The sequence below is a fragment of the Podarcis liolepis genome, assembly GCF_965112155.1.
Source record: "Podarcis liolepis genome assembly, chromosome: 9".
In the NCBI taxonomy this organism is placed as follows: Eukaryota; Metazoa; Chordata; class Lepidosauria; order Squamata; family Lacertidae; genus Podarcis; species Podarcis liolepis.
The window spans coordinates 35,121,642-35,141,227 of record NC_139564.1 but is presented as its reverse complement, the minus strand read 5'-3'; the positions used below and the strand labels follow the sequence as shown (position 1 = coordinate 35,141,227).

Sequence of the window (19,586 nt, the reverse complement as noted above, 5' to 3'; positions counted from 1 at the left end):
TGGTCAGGGATGATGGGAACTGTAGTCCAACAACAACTGGAGACCCAAGTTTGGGAAACCCTGGTCTAGATCATCTAAGCCATCCTTCCTTATTTAATAACCAGTTATCCTCCCCCCCTTTTTTTTGAGAAATGCATCCAGATCCTCTAAAATTGGTATCTGAATGCATGGCTTAAGTACCAGGAGACTGGGTATCATTGGCCAATAGAGCAAAAGAGTAATAGAAAGATAGCATGCTGTATGATACACTGAAGTCCCACTCTATAACAAAGAGCAGCCAAGTTCTCTTCTGACTTGCAATCCCTGTCAGGCACATTTCCAAGTTCTTCTCTACAACTATGATGAGTAGAACAACTGGTGCTAGCAGCAGCTGTACGGATGGTAGCAGAGACTGGATTTTTTAAAAAGGAAAAAAGAAAACAACCCAGATATCCTGATACTGAAGTTCTGTGCCAGACACTGCTATGATGATTATATACTACCTCCAGGAGCAGAGGTAACATGCCCCTGATTTTCAAGTGCTGAGAAACAGAATCAGGAGAGGAATTTTGCCCAATTGTCCAGCTTGTGGGCTTCCCAGAGGCATCAGGCTGGGAAACCAAAAGCTGGACTAGAGAGGCTTTGGGGCTGATCCAGCAGGGTTCTTTATGCTCTTATGAGCCCTGACCGACAGCCAAATCATCTGTTCATTCTCCAAATACAAGGATGAAAAAGAATCAAGAAGGGTAGTGCTACGTGGCAAAAGCCTGCTGCAATAATAAAGAGAGTTACCTTATAGATTTTAGCTTTCACAAGGAAGAGTTCTATCAAGGTGGGTGTGCTTTCTATTGCAGCATTTATATATTCCAGAGCTATGGATGGCTGCCCAATTTTGTCATAGTGTTGTGCCAAGTAGTACTGGACCCAGAGTAAAGTCGTTGGAGGTTCTTCTTTACCGTCATCTATTTGGAGGAAATTTCACAGGGTTTTTTTCCCTTTCCATTTTATAGTAAGCTGCACAAGGAAAAACCCAATGGCATGCTATTTGCTACTGACTGCTGAGAAGCTATTATATAGAAAGGGGGTGGACTGGTCTGTGAAGCTTATTAAGATACAGATGGTTTAAACTGTTCCATTTCATGCTCATGCTCTCATTTTTCCCTTTAAGAGTATCGCATATCAGGTTATATAACTTAACTAGAGGTGTTCTACAAAGTACCCAGGTATTCTACAAAGTACACTTCACATCTTAATGTGAGCTGGGCTGAGGACTCTGTGTTGAAGCTGCAGCTCTAACAAAGGAATGAAGGGCAGGCCCAAGTCACCAGGTGCAGCTCCACGGCTCAGCTGCATCACGGCAGCATGGAGAAAGGGTGCTGAATGTGAGTATATGTGAGTGATACAACCCTTCATTTAAGCCACTGCCGTCTAAGCATGGAGCAGAATGAGCTTGGCTGCCCAAATATGGCTCTACCCGTATGATGCAAGGCTGTCGGCTATGGCACACCCTGAGTTCAATTGATCCCAAGACTAGATAAGCCTGTGATAGAGGAAACTATGGGCAGGAACAGGTATGGGAGGTACAGGTGAAAACCAGTCTACATGGATTGTTTGATGCCTCTTCTCCACCCCAACTGCTTTCTTGAGGAGCTTATTCCTAGCTACAGAATAGTAATAGAACATGTGGCACTCACCATTTGGGTTAAATAATCTGCAACTTTTCAGAGAGGTTTCATAACCTACCACTAGCTCTTCTATGATTGCCACCTATAGACACAAGACAACAAATAAATAAAATACCTATTAGTAGCTTAATTCAGCAGACTGCAAATTCAGAGTCAAACCCATCTCCATAAAGTCCTACTTCATAAATACAGTGGTACCTCTGGATGTGAACGGGATCCGTTCCGGAGCCCCGTTCGCATCCAGAAGCGAACGCAACCCACGTCTGCATGTGCGTGGGTTGCCGCTTCTGTGCATGCGTGTGACGTCATTTTGACTGTCTGTGCATGCAGCAAAACCCGGAAGTAACACACTCCGTTACTTCCGGGTCGCCGCAGCGCGCAACCCGAAAATACTTATCCCGAAGCTACTTCAACCTGAGGTATGACTGTAGAAGTATAAATCAGAATTGGAAGAATGAAGTCTTCTGTCCACATAAGAGTCTGGTCAGTAACTACTTTTACAGGAGTGTTGCTTTACTTCCTACTCAAGAAGTGATGGGCTAGGCCGCAGCCAAACATCCCACAAAGTGGACTAGATCCTTCTAAATCGTTCTCTTGCCACTAGGCTAACAACTAGGGCCCCATATTTGACAAAGGAGCTTCCAGATCTTGAACCTACAGTGGTACCTCGGGTTACATACGCTTCAGGTTACATACGCTTCAGGTTACAGACTCCGCTAACCCAGAAATAGTGCTTCAGGTTAAGAACTTTGCTTCAGGTTGAGAACAGAAATTGTGCTCTGGCGGTGCAGCGGCAGCAGGAGGCCCCATTAGCTAAAGTGGTGCTTCAAGTTAAGAACAGTTTCAGGTTAAGTACGGACCTCCGGAACGAATTAAGTACTTAACCCGAGGTACCACTGTATTTCTAGAAAATACTTCACAGTTTAATTGCAGCCAATAGGTTAACAGCAGTTACTTTATATAACATTGCACTGCACTTTTCAAGGTATGACATTAATCAATAGTTTACCACAGACTCTCAACAGAAGCCTAACTTGTAATCTAAGAATAAATTACCTAGTCCTACAAAACACATATCATAGCTTTGCGAAACTAGCCCATCATGATCATCATTTAAGTTTCAGCATGTAAGGGGTCTGTTTTATAGCTCATATTCTACTTCCCTATACACAAGGGCTCAGTCAGTTCACAAGTACAGTGGTGCCTCGCAAGACGAAAAGAATCCGTTCTGTGATTCTCTTCGTCTAGCGGTTTTTTTGTCTTGCGAAGCAAGCCCATTGACGGATTAGCGCTATTAGCAGCTTTTAGCGGCTTATCTGCTGATCGGATCAGCTGATAAGCGGCTTAGCGGCTTAGAAAAAGGGGGGGGAAGGGAAAAAAAACAGCAGGAACTCGCAAGACATTGTCGTCTTGCGAAGCAAGCCCATAGGAGATTCGTTTTGCGAAGCACCTCCAAAACGGAAAACCCTTTCGTCTAGCGAGTTTTCCGTCTTGTGAGGCATTCGTCTTGCGGGGCACCACTGTACTCATATTTCAGATGCACACATATACTGCTTGATTACATCCCAGACTGGGAATGCATTTAGGGCCCTCTGGGGAAGCTGTAAACACACTGGCAGTAAAGAGATTTTAGCCCATGAACATTGCAGGGATCATGGAAATCGATGCATCTGTTCTTGCTTCACCCAGAGTCTTTCCATCCCCAACAAATTTACATCCTTAACCTGGTTCTATGAAAATTAACATTTATAAAGGACATTACTGTGAATCTCTACAGCAGTTTTTAAGGTTCCAGATAGGCCTGTTCAGCATAAGAAAACATAATGATACACGCTTAGTGTCTGATGGACTTTTCTAAGAGAACATTAAAAAGCAAAGCACACAGATGTTATAATGACCTTTTCTTTATCTTTGTATAGTGATCTCAAAGTATTGAAGACCGGTGGGCAGCCTTTGCTGAAATTCATCCTCAGAAATTTATCCAAACATTCCGTAAATTTTTCACCTACAAGAAAAATGTCACAAATGTTACTTTGTATGCTGGCAAATAAAAAAAAGTTTAAGTCAAATGAAGTGCTACATTAATCACTCTCTTTCTTAGGCTAAATTAAGGCGAAGTTTAATATCTCCTGCAGTGCATGAACTTCCCTCTTTGCCACTACATTTCTATGGGGTGGAGAACTGGAACACAACTCTGCCAATCACTTCAACAATGCCCCAATTGAAGCATTTGTGACTCTAACAACAGCTCAGTCTTCTCCAACCTGGTATGCTCCAGAAGTTTTGGACTACAACTCCCATCATGCTAGACCCTGGGTGAGAACCCAGAGGCCGAGAAGGACGGTGTATAAGAAAGAAAATGAGCTGGCATTGATTTCTATATATTGGTAACTCTGTATTAATGTAACGTTTTTATATGTAAACATTTTGTAACCGCGTATTTTTGTAATATTTTGTTTGAGTTATATGCTGTTGCTTCATTTTTTTGTACACCACTTAGAGATATTTTTAATATTTTAAGTGGTATAGAAATTAAATAATCAAATCATATCATCCTGACTTATGGCAGTGCTGGCTCAGGCTAATGGGAGTTGAGAGTCCAATACAGCTAAAAGGCAACAGGTTGGGAAAAGCTGCAGTATAGAGACAGGATATGAAAAGTAACCAGGAATTAGGAACTATGCCTTCTAATGTTTAAAGCTGGCTAAAAGAAAGCAAAATTTTGATGCAATTTCTAGGTGATGAAGCAAGAAAAGGAGGCACTCTAATCTTGTAACTCATTCTCCTAATTGCCAAAATGCAACTCACCGGACAAAAAGTTCAATGGCAGTCTTCTTGGAACGAGTCCCCTTGGGTACTTAGTCCAAGCTTCTTCATAGATCTTGAACCGTTCTAACATGTTGGCTAGAAGAACAAAAAAATTGGCATTTGGGTTTTTAAGGTGGCCAATAATTTTCATGATTCCAAACGTAACTGAAACTACATTCCCTTGGGTAACTTCCATGGACAAAATCCAGAGTGTCCCTTTTCATACTCCTGGTGCTTGAGTAGTAGCATTTTCCCCCTTTACACAGGTTTCACATGCCGAATTGTAAACCACTTTTGCAATATTTAAAAAACAGGTCCCTACACTGCATGAGAGTATTGGGGGGGAAACATTCTCACATGAATTTGTCTTAACCCCCCTTTAAAGCAGTCCAAGTTGGCAGTCATTACTACATATTGTACAAGTGACAGATGGCATACTGAAAAGAAGAAACCAAAATAATTTTTGGCTTGCATGCCATCATGCAGGGATTGTGGATTGTGCTGCCTTCAAGTTATTCCTCTGACACAAATGGTACATCAACAGTACATTAACAGTGCAACCTTATACTCAGGAATAACGTCCCTTGACACAAACAGCGTCCACCCGCAGGCATGGACCCCCCCCCCAATGGTACTGAAAGATGCTTAAGAGTTCCAGAAGAACTGATAGGATCACATTCTCTCCCTACATTTCCAATGGGGAAAGGATGCTTCTGTTCCAAAACCAGGCCTGAAGCTTTACTGGAAATGATCTGAACAGGATCTTCCAACAGTGACTGAAGTTATCCTGTCACCATTTGCTTTGCCGCCTTGCCAAAGAATACGATAATCTCTCAGGGCAAAAGATCTAAATTAGGCTTCTCAACAAGTCCCGCTCTAAGGGCAGTAGAGACAACTGCATCCCTCAAGAAGGTATTCACAACTTCCAAGGCCCACATGGACAGCTCCATTCTGACAGAGTTCAACAGCCAGGATGGGCAGGGATCCAGACAAAAGGTAGGCCTTACCCCACAGATCACCCTTTCCCAGTCCAATGAAGAAAACCAGTCATGTGAGTGTCTTGCCACATGTGCTTAACAATTACAACTGAAAGAGGCCCAAAGTTGTCATGGAGGCCATCAAATCCTGAGCTACCTCCTAATGATGTATCTTCAGTGGGAATGCTAAAGTCTCTGAAAATAATCAGCCTCGGAGTCCTCAATACTACACTCAGAGCTGAAGCAGGAAGTGTGTTTGGTAGTGGCCATGTTTCGAGTACCCAACACCAGCTGCAGAAACTTTATCCTGGCTACCTGCTCAACAGGATACCTGAGCAGGGGAGCAAATCATTAAGGCTCAAACAACCTCGTTGTCCCTCAAGTGTACACTGGTGTCATGCCTTGAAACCTAGAGAATATATTTGGGAAAAGTAACTCACACCCCACTTCATCCAACCAGATTTCAGTGGCACAAGCGTGATTGATCTATTCTTGCACAAGGGGGCCAGTAACAACTGACTCCTTGTCTTGACTGAGCTGGCATTCAGCAATAGCATGCTTGAGGGTAAAGCAGGTAAACCTTCTTGATTACCGTAGATTGGAGGGTGGGCAAGATGGAGAGCAAGTGCAGAACTGTCTTGTTCACCATCCGCTCCAGTAACTCTGCCCTCTACTATCTCCGCTACTGCAAATTTTAGAAAAAGATCTTAAATTCGAAACACACCAGCATATGAATACCCCCTTCCAAAGAATGACAAATCTATGAGCTTAAAAAGCAGTGGTGGATTTTGAGTCTGGGATAGCTCAGTTGGTAAAACGTGAGACTCTTAACCTCAAGGTCATGGGTTCTAGCCCCACGCTGGGCAAGAGATTCCTGCAATGCAGGGGGTTGGACTGGATGACCCTCATAGTCCCTTCCAACTCTACAATTCTATGAATACAGTGGTGCCTCGCAAGACGAAATTAATTATTTCCGCAAGTTTTTTCTTCTTGCGAGTTTTTCGTCTTGCGATGCACGGTTTCCCATAGGAATGCATTGAAAATCAATTAATGCGTTCCTAGGGAAACTGCCTTCAGACCAGGTCCGGGGACAGTCTGTCCCCCGACCTCTTCTGAAGGCTGGGGGGGGGGGGACACAAGGGCTTTTCTTCCCACCCCCAGCATTGTAAAAAACCCCGGGACAGCGGAGGACTTCTCCGCTGTCCGGGGCGATCTTAAAATGCTGGCGGGCGGCATTTTAAAATCGCCCGGGACAGCGGAGGACTTCTCCGCTGTCCGGGGCGATGTAAAAGCCCCTGGGAAGGCAGGCAGGGGGGACAAAGACTTTTGCCCCCCGCCCGCCTTCAGAAGAGGTCCTGGACCTCTTCTGAAGGCGGGCGGGGGGCAAAAGTCTTTGCCCCCCCCGCCTGCCTTCAAAAGCCGTCCGGAACAGCGGAGAAAGGCGCTGCCTTTCTCCGCTCTCCTGGGAAGGCAGGCAGGGGGGAGCAAAGACTTTCGCCCCCCGCCCGCCTTCAGAAGAGGTCCTGGACCTCTTCTGAAGGCGGGCGGGGGGCGAAAGTCTTTGCTCCCCCCCGCCTGCCTTCAAAAGCCGTCCGCGATAGCGGGAAGCTCTTCCCTGCTATCCCGGACTGCTTTTAAAATGCTGGCGGTGGGGAGCAAAGCCTTTCGGCCCCCGCCGGCCTTCCTGGACCTCTTCTGAAGGCCGGAGGGGGGGAAAGGCTTTGCTCCCCACCGCCAGCATTTAAAAGAGGTCCCCGGAGATTTCCCTATGGGCTTTCGTCTTGCGAAGCAAGCCCATAGGGAAATTCGTCTTGCGAAGCGCCTCCAAAACAGAAAACCCTTTCGTCTTGCGGGTTTTCCGTCTTGCGAGGCATTCGTCTTGCAGGGTACCACTGTACAATCATCACATTGTGCATAGACTGAATTGTTCCAAGGGTTCCCCCTCATCATCGATGTAGACAAGAACCAACCTGATCACACCTGAAGAACTCAAATATGCAATGTTGAAAAAGTTGTGTTGACCTCAGTTTTATACTACTATGAATTTCTTAGAAAAGTGAGACATAAATAGATAAAGAAAGAAATGTACATTAACTCACTTTTACTGAAAATCAAAATACACTGCAATTCTTGAAGCATAGCCTACATAAAATGAATTCGTCTCCCATCACTAATTTGTGTGTACGCTTACATAAAGCACTTCTCAGCCATCATACACAAGTTTTCTTCAAAAAGGAAAGTAAATTCACCACAATTCAGCTTGCTGTGAAAAGTAACTGAGGATTATGACAAAATATATGCTCCTATCACATATAATATCAAGTAAGGGCTTTGTTATTTACAGGTTCGCACCTAACTTGGTGCAAGCTATATTGTTACCTGGTTTGAGTGCCTTTTCTAAACCTTTGTAATAAGCCCAGTTTTCAGGATTTCTTTCTTGCAATCCTCTATATATCTCAGTGGCTTCTTCCAGCCTGCAGAGTTGTAACAGAAGTTCGCCTGTTAAAAATGCAGAGTTATAAATCAATCGCGAGAGGGTATTTAATATATACATATTTCCCCCCTCACCCCCTGCATGCCCCCAAGAATTGCTATCATATTTTGCACCAATGTAACCTAATATACTTTTGTGTGAAGGGCACACAGACTACCAATATGTTCCAAATTTTTATTCAAAGCAAGAAAGGCCTGAAATACGCTTTAAAAAGAAATAAAAATACAACCAAGGAATATGAAGATGCTGAATTCTGTACTTTTGAGGACTGGAGGAGATGAAAGTAAAAGCAACAATATATAATATAGTCCTGCTAAGGTTTAAGCCAATTATTATTAAATTTCATTTATGAATCATTTCCATTGGGGCATCTCAAAGCAAATTACAATAAAATGACACATTACATATATAAAACCAGTTAACAGCAAAACATTAAAAAATATAGAAAGTTTAAATCACCACCACATATGGAAAATCAATTCACATTCAGGACAGGTACCAGCTGGGATAAAGATTTTAGAAAGCTTGTTGAAATGTCTTTAGCAGGCACCAAAAAATACAGATAAGACGCCTGTCTGATATGCAAATAGGAGAGTCCCAAAGAGCAGGCACTGCCACACTGAAAGTCTCAATGCCTGTAGCATGTGGAATGGACCTCCTGATAAGATGGTTATCTGCAGAATGGCCTCTGCTGCAAAATATAGCTATTGTTTGTGTATGTTATCTGTGAGAAGTGCACTTGTATGAGAACATCTGCCCTTTGTTGTTGAGACTCAGCTCTTTCATCAAGAATTCTACAAAAGATATTCAACATAGAGCTAGCAAATCATTCCAGCAGTGCAAGCATTTCTGTTCTCTCTTCACCCCTGTCCCTCCCACTACTTAACCCAAGGTACTACTGTATAATATATTCAATTAAGTTCAAGACTTAAGGCCAGCTTGCCTCCAATTTTTCTTGCTTCCGGGTTACAATACAAAGTCACACCCACTTACCAGATTGTTGACAGCCTTTAAAAGAATCAACTCTATTATTAATTTAACATTTAGAAAAATATATAGCACTACCAAATTAATATTTAGTACACTTTGAACTTGCCAATTATGTAGTAATTGTAAGGCAACTTATTTCTTATTCATTTAATATTTCTCGTTGAGAACAGGCTTAGGAACAAGAGAATCCTATTGGCTCATTTACCTTTAGTTTCTTCAACTGCTAATTTGTCACAGATTTGCTTTTCATAGGTACTAAGATGGTCCAAAGCTTCCTTATATAGTCCTGCTTCCCGGAGGACTTGATTTTGATACAAGAGTAGCTCACTATACTCGTAGTCTACTTTATCAGGAGATGTCTGCATAGGTAAGAAAACACTTCAGTACTCATCCTTTTAATGTTAACATTGCAACCAAAACCCCACATAAACTGATCATGGTGACCTGTATGGGAGAAAAGGGCTGACCATCTGGATTGTCAGATGTGACCCATGTATGTATAGAAAAAAGAGGGAGATTTTGAACTGGTAATGCCACCTGTATGTGGCTCTTCAATCTCCCAAACACTGCCCTTTGCTGAATCAAGATAGCACATGTACCAGCCAAACACATGGTTGGCATTGGTAGTTCTGAAAGAAATGATCACTTATGGAAGGATGGGAATACTCAATCCATGCATGTTTTCTAATTTTGGATGATAGATGACATCAACCATCAGCTCCATAGGGAGAGTCTGATAGGTAAATGTTTTTACCTAGCCCCTTAGGCACACAAAATATTATATTTTATTCTTCCATTTCAATTCTGATTATTTTAGTTATATACAGACTTGGTTTTGTTTTTTTCATGATACCTGTTGAGTCTTCCTAAATTCCTCCAAAATCTTTGCTGCCATTTCATAGTCTTCCAAAAGATGATAAGCAATCGCATAGCCAATCCATGATGCTCGCTGTGCAGGTCTAAGTTGAAGTAACTGATACCTAGTTTCCTGCATAAATGTAATAAAATGGTAGCTTTCACATTCCAGTCTTCTGGATTCAAAACTAAATCAACAGTATTAATCAAGAAATCAATGACAAGAGTTCAAAATTTAAGGTTTCAACATATAAAAACCTTCACGTACATTTCATACAGAATCTCTGAAAAATAGTTTGATCAATGTGACTATTCCAGACTGTGTTTTTAAAGAAACCTGAATGGTGCTGATATAGAACTAGTATATTTTTTGTAGTAAATTCTGAGCACTATCAACTATGGCATCAACACAGCTAAGGATGATAATGACTAAATCTGTGTGGAACTCAGCAATGAGACGAGTTAATTGCAACTTGCACAAAATACTAATACTTGACAACTTAACTAACATCTCAGGCTTCTAAGAAGAAAGACACTAGGAAGAACAGCTGTTGAACTACGACACAGAAATGTAACTAAGAAACCATTTTAGAAATCAAACAATCTAGACAAAATAAGGCCATCCCTATTTTAGGATTGCATTATAAAGGGAAAAGGTGGGCAATTCTTTCTGCAGAACCAGTGTAACCATCTTGATCTTCCAGATCAAGAGACGTAATAGTATTACTCTATTCTGCCTTGGCCAGACCACAGCTGGAGTACTGTACAGTGGTACCTCACAAGACGAATGCCTCGCAAGACGAAAGAGTTTTCCGTTTTTTGAGTCGTTCCGCAAGACAAATTTCCCTATGGGCTTGCTTCGCAAGACGTTTCGTCTTGCAAGTTCTTGTGAGTTTGTTTCCTTTTTCTTAAAGCCGCTAAGCCATTAATAGCCGCTAAGCTGTTAATAGCCGCTAAGCCGCTAATAGCCGTGCTTCGCAAGACGAAAAAACCGCAAGACGAAGAGACTCGCGGAACGGATTAATTTCGTCTTGCGAGGCACCACTGTATCCAGTTTTGGCTGACACAATTTCAGAAGGATATTGAGAAGCTGGAACGTGTGCAGAGGAGGGCAAGAAAGATGATCAAGGGTCTAGAAACCAAGCCTTATGAGGAATGGTTGAGAAAGTTGGATATGTTTAGCCTGGGTAAGAGAAGACTGAGGGGAAATGTGATAGCCATCTTCAAATATCTAAAGGGCTGCCACATGGAAGATGGAGCAAGCTTGTTTTCTCCTGCTCAGGTGGGCAGGACATGAACCAATGGCTTCAAGTTACAAGAAAGGAGATTCCAACTAAACATCAGGAAGAACTTTCTGACAGTCGAACAGACTCCCACGAGAGGTGGTAGACTCCTACTCTGGATGTTTTTTTAAGCAGTTAGATGGCCATCTGTCATGGATACTGTAGCTGACATTCCTGCATTGAATGGAATGACCCTCAGTATCCCTTCCAACTCTACAATTTTACGACTCTGTCTTTGATAATTTGAACCTAGTTCTTCTACAAGTCAGCAAGCAGAAATGTGCATTATTCTAAGCACTTAAGAAAGCACTATATGTGAAATCATTTTGTACTCAACTAAATCCCTACCGCATGCTCTGATCCATGGGGTCACGAAGAGTCAGACACGACTAAACAACAACAAAATCCCTACCAAATTATTATGGTAGAAAGCAAGGTGAAAAGGTTTTGCTCTCTCATACTTCTCATAGTTTTAGAACTATTTAGAGTTACTGCACTTGTAAAACCTTCCTGAAGCTTGATCTTGACTTACCCTGTAGCCTTCAAGATCCCTCATTTGAATTTGTAGCAGAGAAAGGTCCCTCAAAATTTGGAGATTGTCCTTATCCCATTTCAGTGCGTTTCTATAACATTTGATGGCTTCATCATATTTCTTGTCTGATCGTTGGAGGAGGCCATAGACATGCCAACCTGGAAACCTCAGTTAAGGTCATCTGTTTTGCAACAATTGAAAATGAGAAACAACTCAACTATTCAACTATTTCCAAGTCTGTAAATGCTTTTCCCCCCTCAGCTAGAGGAACCTGTAACTAGTATACCAATACAAACTAGCATAATACTTACAATGAAATATGTGTAAGGCTCCTCGGAGTATTACAAGTCAGCACTTAAATACAGTTAATTATGCGGCCCAAATATTTCTAAGACTCTGCTGTTCAGGCACTCACTTGAATATGGTCTGTAAACAGAATTAGTAAGGTACAATATGGACTAAAAGCTAGGATGGTTGCTCCAAAGGCGGTAATATAACTGTTCAACAAGTTTCAAGAAATACATAATACGAAGGGAGAAGCTACCGTATTTTTCGCCCTATAGGACTCACTTTTTCCCCTCCAAAAATAAAGGGGAAATCTGGGTGCGTCCTATGGGGCGAATGCAGGCTTTCGCTGAAGCTTGGAGAGCGAAAGGGGTCGGTGCGCACCGGCCCCTCTCGCTCTCCAGGCTTCAGGAAGACATCCGCAGCCTAGGCAGCCCTGCGGGAGTTCCCGCAGGAATGTCTAGGCTGCGGATAGCAGCCTGCTTCCTGGAGTGCCGGGTGCCCTGAAAGCAGAGCGCCCGGCGCTTCGGGAACATATCCGCAGCCTAGGCAGCCCTGCGGGAGGTCCCGCAGGAATGTCTAGGCTGCGGATAGCAGCCTGCTTCCCAGAGCGTTGGGCGCCCTGAAAGCAGAGTGCCCGGTGCTTCGGGAACACATCCGCAGCGTGGGGAGCCCTGCAGGAGTTCCCCGCAGGGCTCCCCACGCTGCGGATAGCAGCCTGCTACCCGGCGGGCGGGGTGCCCTGAAGCAGAGTGCCCCGCGCGCCGGACAGACATCTGCAGCGTGGGGAGCCCTGCAGGAGTTCCCTGCAGGGCTCCCCATGCTGCGGATAGCAGCCTGCTGCCCGGTGGGCGGGGCGCCCTGAAGCAGAGCGCCCCTCGCGCCGGGCAGACATCGGCCAGCCCCACAAGCTCGGGGGACAGCAGGGAGGCGCAGCGCCACCATCCCGCTGTTCCTCGACCTTGTTTGGTTTCCCCGACCTGCTTTTGGGGGGGAAATAAAGGAGAAAAAAAATTCCTTTATTTCCCCCCCCCAAAAAAAAAACTAGGTGCGTCCTATGGGACGGAGCGTCCTATGGGACGAAAAATACGGTACATTTTATGTTCTAGTTTATATATAATGTTTTCTATTTATTTTTTATTGCTTATCATTTTCTTTGTTTGCCGATCTAATGTGCACATTGAAAAGGATACAGACATGACTCTTCAAGTCATTTCGTAGGCCCCTTCGCACCAATTCATATGCCTCTTCTTTTTTACCTAGGCAGTTTAGCGTTAGTCCTTTCATAGCCAGGGTTTCTAAAAGGAAAAAGAAAAAATCATTACCAGCTGCGCTAAGCCATAGTAATAGAAATAGGTATTTTGAAGTTTTATGAACAGAGAAACTGGTAGCAGAGACTTCTATCAGTAGATTTTGTTTTAAATTCCAATTCTATAAATCTGAAAGCCAGGATATGCCTATTACACAGAAGCGCTTCTGCATCTTTAAGAGCAAATCCCTTTTCTGTTGGAAGATGCCCTTAGTTTTTGTTCAAACAAATAATTCCTTACTGACTGAACATTTATTTGTAGTAGATTCCCAGAAGGGTAACTGTATGTACTATGACTGGCAGGTTTCAGTGGATCTTAATTGTTCCAAATGTGCAGGATCTCAGGACCAATTTATCTCTCCGCAAGAGATCTGTGACTGGATGTTGAGCCATACCTTTCTTTTATTAAAAGCAGTGGGATATGGGATAGGGCATGTTTTGTGTGGAAGAGAAGAATGGGATAAGAATATTTATGGTCCAATCTTTTTAGGATGAAAACAACAAAGTGTCCATCCGTAGCAGAACCACACACCCCAAAGTCGGCTTTCAAAGATTGGGAGACTATCTAGAGCAGATGTTGGGAAAACAGTGGATAATAGAGAAAGGAGAACTCCTATGCCTGATTAGAGTCTATTTGTGTGACTCTGGATATCACCCACAGCTTTTTAAATCTGTATTTTAATTGTGCTTTTAATTTTTAATTGCTTTTATTGTTCTATGTTACATTTTAATTGTTGTATCTGTTTTGTGAGCCACCAAGAGAACTTATTTCATGAGATGGTATATTCAGTTAATAAATAAAGCTAGTGCTCCTCAGCATAGAATCCCAATACAATTCCCTCCATCCCTAAACCTGCTGTGCTTAATTAGTTAGTGCCCATTTTCTTCTCTGCAGCTAATAACAACTTGGGGCAAAGGGTCAATTTGTATCATGGAACTGACATTAGGTGTGGGGAGTGGGGGAGAGGACTCCTCCTTCAGGTAGTGCCAGATAGGCAACAGCATCTGTATAAGCTGATTCAATAAGTTTAAGATAACCCCTGAAGAACGAACTTATTCCAAACCTTGTTGCGCTACAATAAACATTCAAAGCTGGCACTGATAATTTCTGCATTCTTTTTGTTTCTTCTGCCTCCCTCCTGGCTTTGTGTGTGTTCAAATACACACAAAGATTGCGTGGGGCAATCTTAAACCAGAAGGGCTTTAAGCACAGTGGTACAAACATGACCTGTTGCATGAAGAAGGCCTCAGGTTCCATCCCTGGAATCTTCAGTTAGGGCCAGAAGAAACCCCTGCCCATACTACTGGACAGCCACTACCAGTCAGTGTTGACAATACTGAGCATAATGGACCAATGGTCTCTGACTCAGTATAAGGCAGCTTCCTATGTCCCTAAGCTAAGAAAGTGGCATGTTCTGCCTTAGCATACAGCCTCTTCCCAAAGTCACCCTCCCCCACCCCACAAGCCTTGAAAACAGAAATGAGTTCAGTTAGAATAGCAGCCAGGGAGAAGGGATTGTGGGGATGTAGGCAAGACTGAAAAATGGTTCAGGGCCTGTCTCTTCTCCATATGCAATCACCCACTCCACTTTCTGTATTTCAGTGCCGAATGCTGTTTCAAGGCAGTTCTGTCATCTACTACCACTTTCAGTTTTTCTTAGCAGTTTACAAGTCTAAGAAATGTTCCAACATATCATGAATGTGAATACACAGGAGAATAATTGCCCTTCAATTACATACCTTTGTATACTTGTCAAAATCATTTTGGCCATTTTTCAAAAGGCCTTTTGATTTGGGCTTTGTTTTCATGACTGGCATGAGGTTGAAGTTTTTTAAAAATTCAATTTCATAATTCAAATTGAATTGTAGACATATATTGCTACCCAAGCCAAACCATAAGGATGAGGCAAACTATAAATATAAGCCAATTTTAAAAATTAACATGTTCAGAACCAGTACTTCTTTATGTAGAAGTCTGAAGACTCACCTCCATGTTCTGCAAACTTTGGATTGGAAAGAATTTGTTTGCAAAATTTCAAACCATTTCTGTACTGTTTATGTTCATAACACCTCTGTAAAGACAAAAAAAATCCAAAGCAACTGTAACAAATGTGATAGAAATAAGCTACACTCATAAACCCCTAACCTTATCAAGCAAGAATGAATCCAACCAAGTCATTGCATGAGCAGAGCAATTTTTGCTCACGCGGCAGAACTTCCCCTCCATCCGCTGTGCACCTCTACATCCAGCCAATTTGCTCTTGGGGAGTGGGCTGAGAAAACCAGATTTGGGGTTGTTCACAGGGACAGGAGAGGTAGGGAGGTGGCTTTGTGTGAGCTAAAATTGTTCACTCATGGAAATATTTTGTTGGATATAACTTAGTTTTGAAGGGATATGTGGGTGGCAAGTTTAAACATGAGGGATCCCATTAGTCGCTTTTGTTAACAGTTCCTAGCACAAGTGTTCTGTATACAATTAAAGGTTGGGAGAAACAAATTTCAGGAGTAAAGAACATGATTCTTCCAAACTCTTCAGCAAAATGATAAATAGATATTAGTAAGAAGAAAGTTATTCCTAGTCTATTCCTGAAAATGACTTGCCCCATTGCAATTCACTGTTAAAAGCCCAATGATTTATTACACAGGTGGTATATCATAAAGTTCTTGACAGTTATATCACAAGTTTTGCTTTCATCGCAGAATGTGATTGAAGATTTCATTTTTCTGAAAACTAAGGAGAATCAAAATAAGCAAAGTATCTTCTAGAGCATTATGTTCACCATTCAAAGTCCAAATCAGAAACCTGGGAATGGGGGGAGGGGGAGAGAATGAGTCACCGCCAGAATCCTAACTTCATGCTGTTAATTGCCCTCCTGGCCCCCAACTTTTTGCAAGTTTTAACCCCTCCGTACAAATTTTTGTTCATTGTTCACAATATAGTTAAGTGAAAAATCATTTCTTGTTGAAATAAATTCCCTATTGCTATTGAAATGCAAATCATGCAAAGAAATCATGTATTTTCTCATTTATAATTTCTATCTGTTGATTTACAGATAAGAAGCCATCTCATTTTAAGCGAGACCACTGGTCAGTGCATCCAGCACAGCAACATCTAATTGAAGAGCCCATGTCAGTCCAAAGTGTCAGGTACTCAAGATTCTTTGGCCACATTTGTACATCACAGAAAATCAGAGTTTGAAGTTAGTGTGTTTCAGACAAAGCATTGTTACTATTAACAACCGTTTGTCAGTTCAGGTGGAATGACAAACAGCATTTCCGCAGAAATGAAGCTTCTGAGCTTATCCTCCCAGCTATATAACAGGAGGGTAGGGTAGAAGCAAGTGAGCCTGAAATTCACATCACATCAAATTATGGTTTAAAGTGTGAACTCAGCCAGTCTCTGGAGACAGCATGGGGAAAACTGGGAGTTATATATGGCAAAGAACATGCCCTGAGTTATGGCTCATCCCAATTGTATAGGTTTCACAGTAAAAATAAAATTGTCCACATAAAAGTGATAAAACAGCCATAAAGGCTGCATGCTAAGTAGTATGCAGCCATAGTGAATGTTAACTAACTTATCTTAAGAACCAACTTTTTTTTTTAAAACAACCACCCTCAAAACTAATTTACTCTTGGGGAGGATGCTACTCAAGAACTTAGGTTATTCTACATACACATGCTTGGGAAAGTATGTTCGTTAACATTCATTTCTGACTAGATTAAGAGACCCATAAGTAATTTCAAAATCATTCTGAAGCTCCACATTTTCTGAATCAATTGAAGTCCATCTGTGGTACTATCAATAGTTCTTCAGCCCAAAAGGAACATTATTGTCTATGTATTATAAAACTTAATTAGAATTAATGTATAAAAGATCTACAGTGCTCAATGCTCAAAAGTTTGGCACAGGAGGTTTCTTTCATCACAAGCTGCCTTTGAAATTTGGGAAATGGTGTGTTGTGATTTTACTCCCATACTCAATTTTGTCTTTTTAGATATAAGGGCAGAAAAAGAAATAACACCCCATGGAGTATCATCTCTCTAATAAGCTGTCATTAATAAGGAATTTATTGCTGGAGGAAGTCATTTATTCTTCACATTGCTAAATTAAGAACAGCCCATTAGCTGCTCCTGTAGCTTAGCTATAAACTTGTTTACACAATCAGAATTCAGAAGGTCACTCTCCCAAGAGAGTACCCTTTGAACCACCTCTCTGCATCCTTATTAAGAACTTCTGGCTGTAGCAGCGCAAGTCATCTGGGCTATTATCAACGCAATAGTGAACTGATGCTGCAGCTGAAGCCAAACCTGCAGTTTAGGTTGCATATACAGATACTCTGTGGCTGAATTCCATGTACTTTCACTCCTATTGAAGTTTGACCTATATAATAATTATATCCATAAACATTTAATGTCTTGCCTATGACTGATCTTGCTTTGCCAAAACAGCAATAACTTGAATCTAGTTAAGATGCTTCATTACTCTGTTGAGTAGGGAGCTATCCTACAGATTCTATCAGTGACTCTCCAGGGTGTGTCCTAAAGTGTCATGCTGAGCTGGAAAAACAGCCCCATGTTTCCAAATGTCTACACAAGATAACAACCACATTGAGACTATTGTCTTCTTAACTCACTTCAGATATACCAAGGAGCAATATGAACACTGAGAAGGGAACAGTCACCTTTATTTGGGCTAGTGATAACTGTGGTCATCAACTTAATTTGCTCTCCATATATATAAATAGCCCTTCAATTCAATAATTAACTCCAAAAGGCATTCAGACCACCAGGCATTTAATGTACTAGCACAATGTTGCACAACCAGGTTTATGCAGCATAGTCTATGGCTAGCTCATATATATAGATTGTATGTAGGGCATTTTACTTCTAACTCCAGGGTTCAAAACCATTCTGCAAATAAACAAACTACTAAATATACAAATAGTGCTGATTCTCCCTATGGTTATTGTTACCTCTGAATGCGAGTAAACATTTTTATTTATTTAATTATTGCATTTTTACCGTATTTCACCTTTCCTCCAAGGAGCTCAAGGTAGTGTCATAGTTTTACACTCTAACCACGCCATCACACACCACTGTGCCACACTCCCTTTTACATATATGCACTGGGAAGCATGTTTTAAATTCTACATTTTTTCATGCAGTGACCAAGTGAGTGTAGCTTATTTCTGCTAAATTGTTTAAGTTATCAGCGCTATTATGAAAGGAAGGATGCTACAGGCAATATTTGAAAACAAGACATTCGAAGTTTACTTAGTAATTAGTGCAAATTTCCACAGTGCATAGGCTCACTATACTGGTTGCTTACCAGTTTGACTCTAGCTAATCTAAACTTATTTTAAAGCATTAATCTACCAACTGGTGGCTTGAGGATTTGGTTACATCCAAGTTGAAGTGGGTTGTACCAGTTGCAGCACTACTACCTTTTTTGTTTTGCATGCTATTATCTCAGAAGGAGAAAGAAGAGAACAGGGAGCATGGAGAAGTGGGGAGAACAAGAAAAGAATAGAGAAGGAGAAAATCCAAGAGAAAGATGGACATCTATCAGAAAAATGAGAAGCAGAACATATGTTGCATGTTGGGTCTGAAAAACTGAAGACTACTGGCGTAAGGGGTACAGGGATAAGCAAGTAATAGAGTACAGATATAATTCCTTGCAATAAAAATGAAATGTTGATGCAGATGATCAGTTATAGAGAATGCTAACCATGAACCTATTGGCAAATTCATGATCTATAGTGACACACAATACGTTTCTTGCAGTAGGCATATAATCATGCATCCACAGTGACACCGATAAAGGATTTATGCAAAATCAGTGGAAAGCTATGCAGGAGTTTATTTGTGTAGTTTTGTATCTTGATGACAAAGTTTTTAGAGAAAAACTGAAAAGAGAGATACTGTATTCTGAAGGCCAAATGTCTCAATCATTCTTTCCAAAGTTTTCCAATCACACTAAGTTTTCATTGGCCAGGTTCACATATAATGCTAAATCACAGTTCAGTTTAACAATGAAACCTTAAAATCATATCCACCACCCTTTCTCCAGAACAGCTTCAAGGATATTAGAAGCTTCTGCTTTAGACTAACCACAGTTTAGTTTATCTCTTAACCAAAGCTAATCTCAACTATGGTTTGTGGAAACAGAGCAGAAAGAAAGCAGGAGTCTTCCATCTCCTCTAGGGAGGCAGACGGAAGTTGCTAAAGATTATTAATCAGTTTGTAAGCTGCAGAACAGCCCCTTCAGCTTCTGAATGTGTAAGGCAACCCTACCAATGCCCACACAGTCTCTTCTTACACTGGAAATTCTTCAGAGGATGCTAGCTGGTGATATACTACTTTAGAAGTGATATCTGATGGCAAGG

General features: G+C 41.7%; 1 protein-coding gene across 1 annotated transcript in view; it reads right to left on the bottom strand.

The window, feature by feature from the left end:
* NAA15 (N-alpha-acetyltransferase 15, NatA auxiliary subunit) overlaps positions 1–19,586 on the bottom strand; it is a 34,687-nt gene that overhangs the window by 11,132 nt on the left and 3,969 nt on the right. The window contains exons 2-11 of the mRNA XM_083519970.1: positions 15,185–15,269; positions 13,082–13,186; positions 11,604–11,761; positions 9,787–9,921; positions 9,139–9,292; positions 7,829–7,948; positions 4,473–4,568; positions 3,563–3,669; positions 1,674–1,746; positions 772–941 (exon numbers count right to left, since the gene is read on the bottom strand). Coding sequence (XP_083376096.1) covers positions 772–941; positions 1,674–1,746; positions 3,563–3,669; positions 4,473–4,568; positions 7,829–7,948; positions 9,139–9,292; positions 9,787–9,921; positions 11,604–11,761; positions 13,082–13,186; positions 15,185–15,269 — 1,203 coding nt within the window. The remainder of the gene's footprint in view (positions 1–771; positions 942–1,673; positions 1,747–3,562; positions 3,670–4,472; positions 4,569–7,828; positions 7,949–9,138; positions 9,293–9,786; positions 9,922–11,603; positions 11,762–13,081; positions 13,187–15,184; positions 15,270–19,586) is intronic.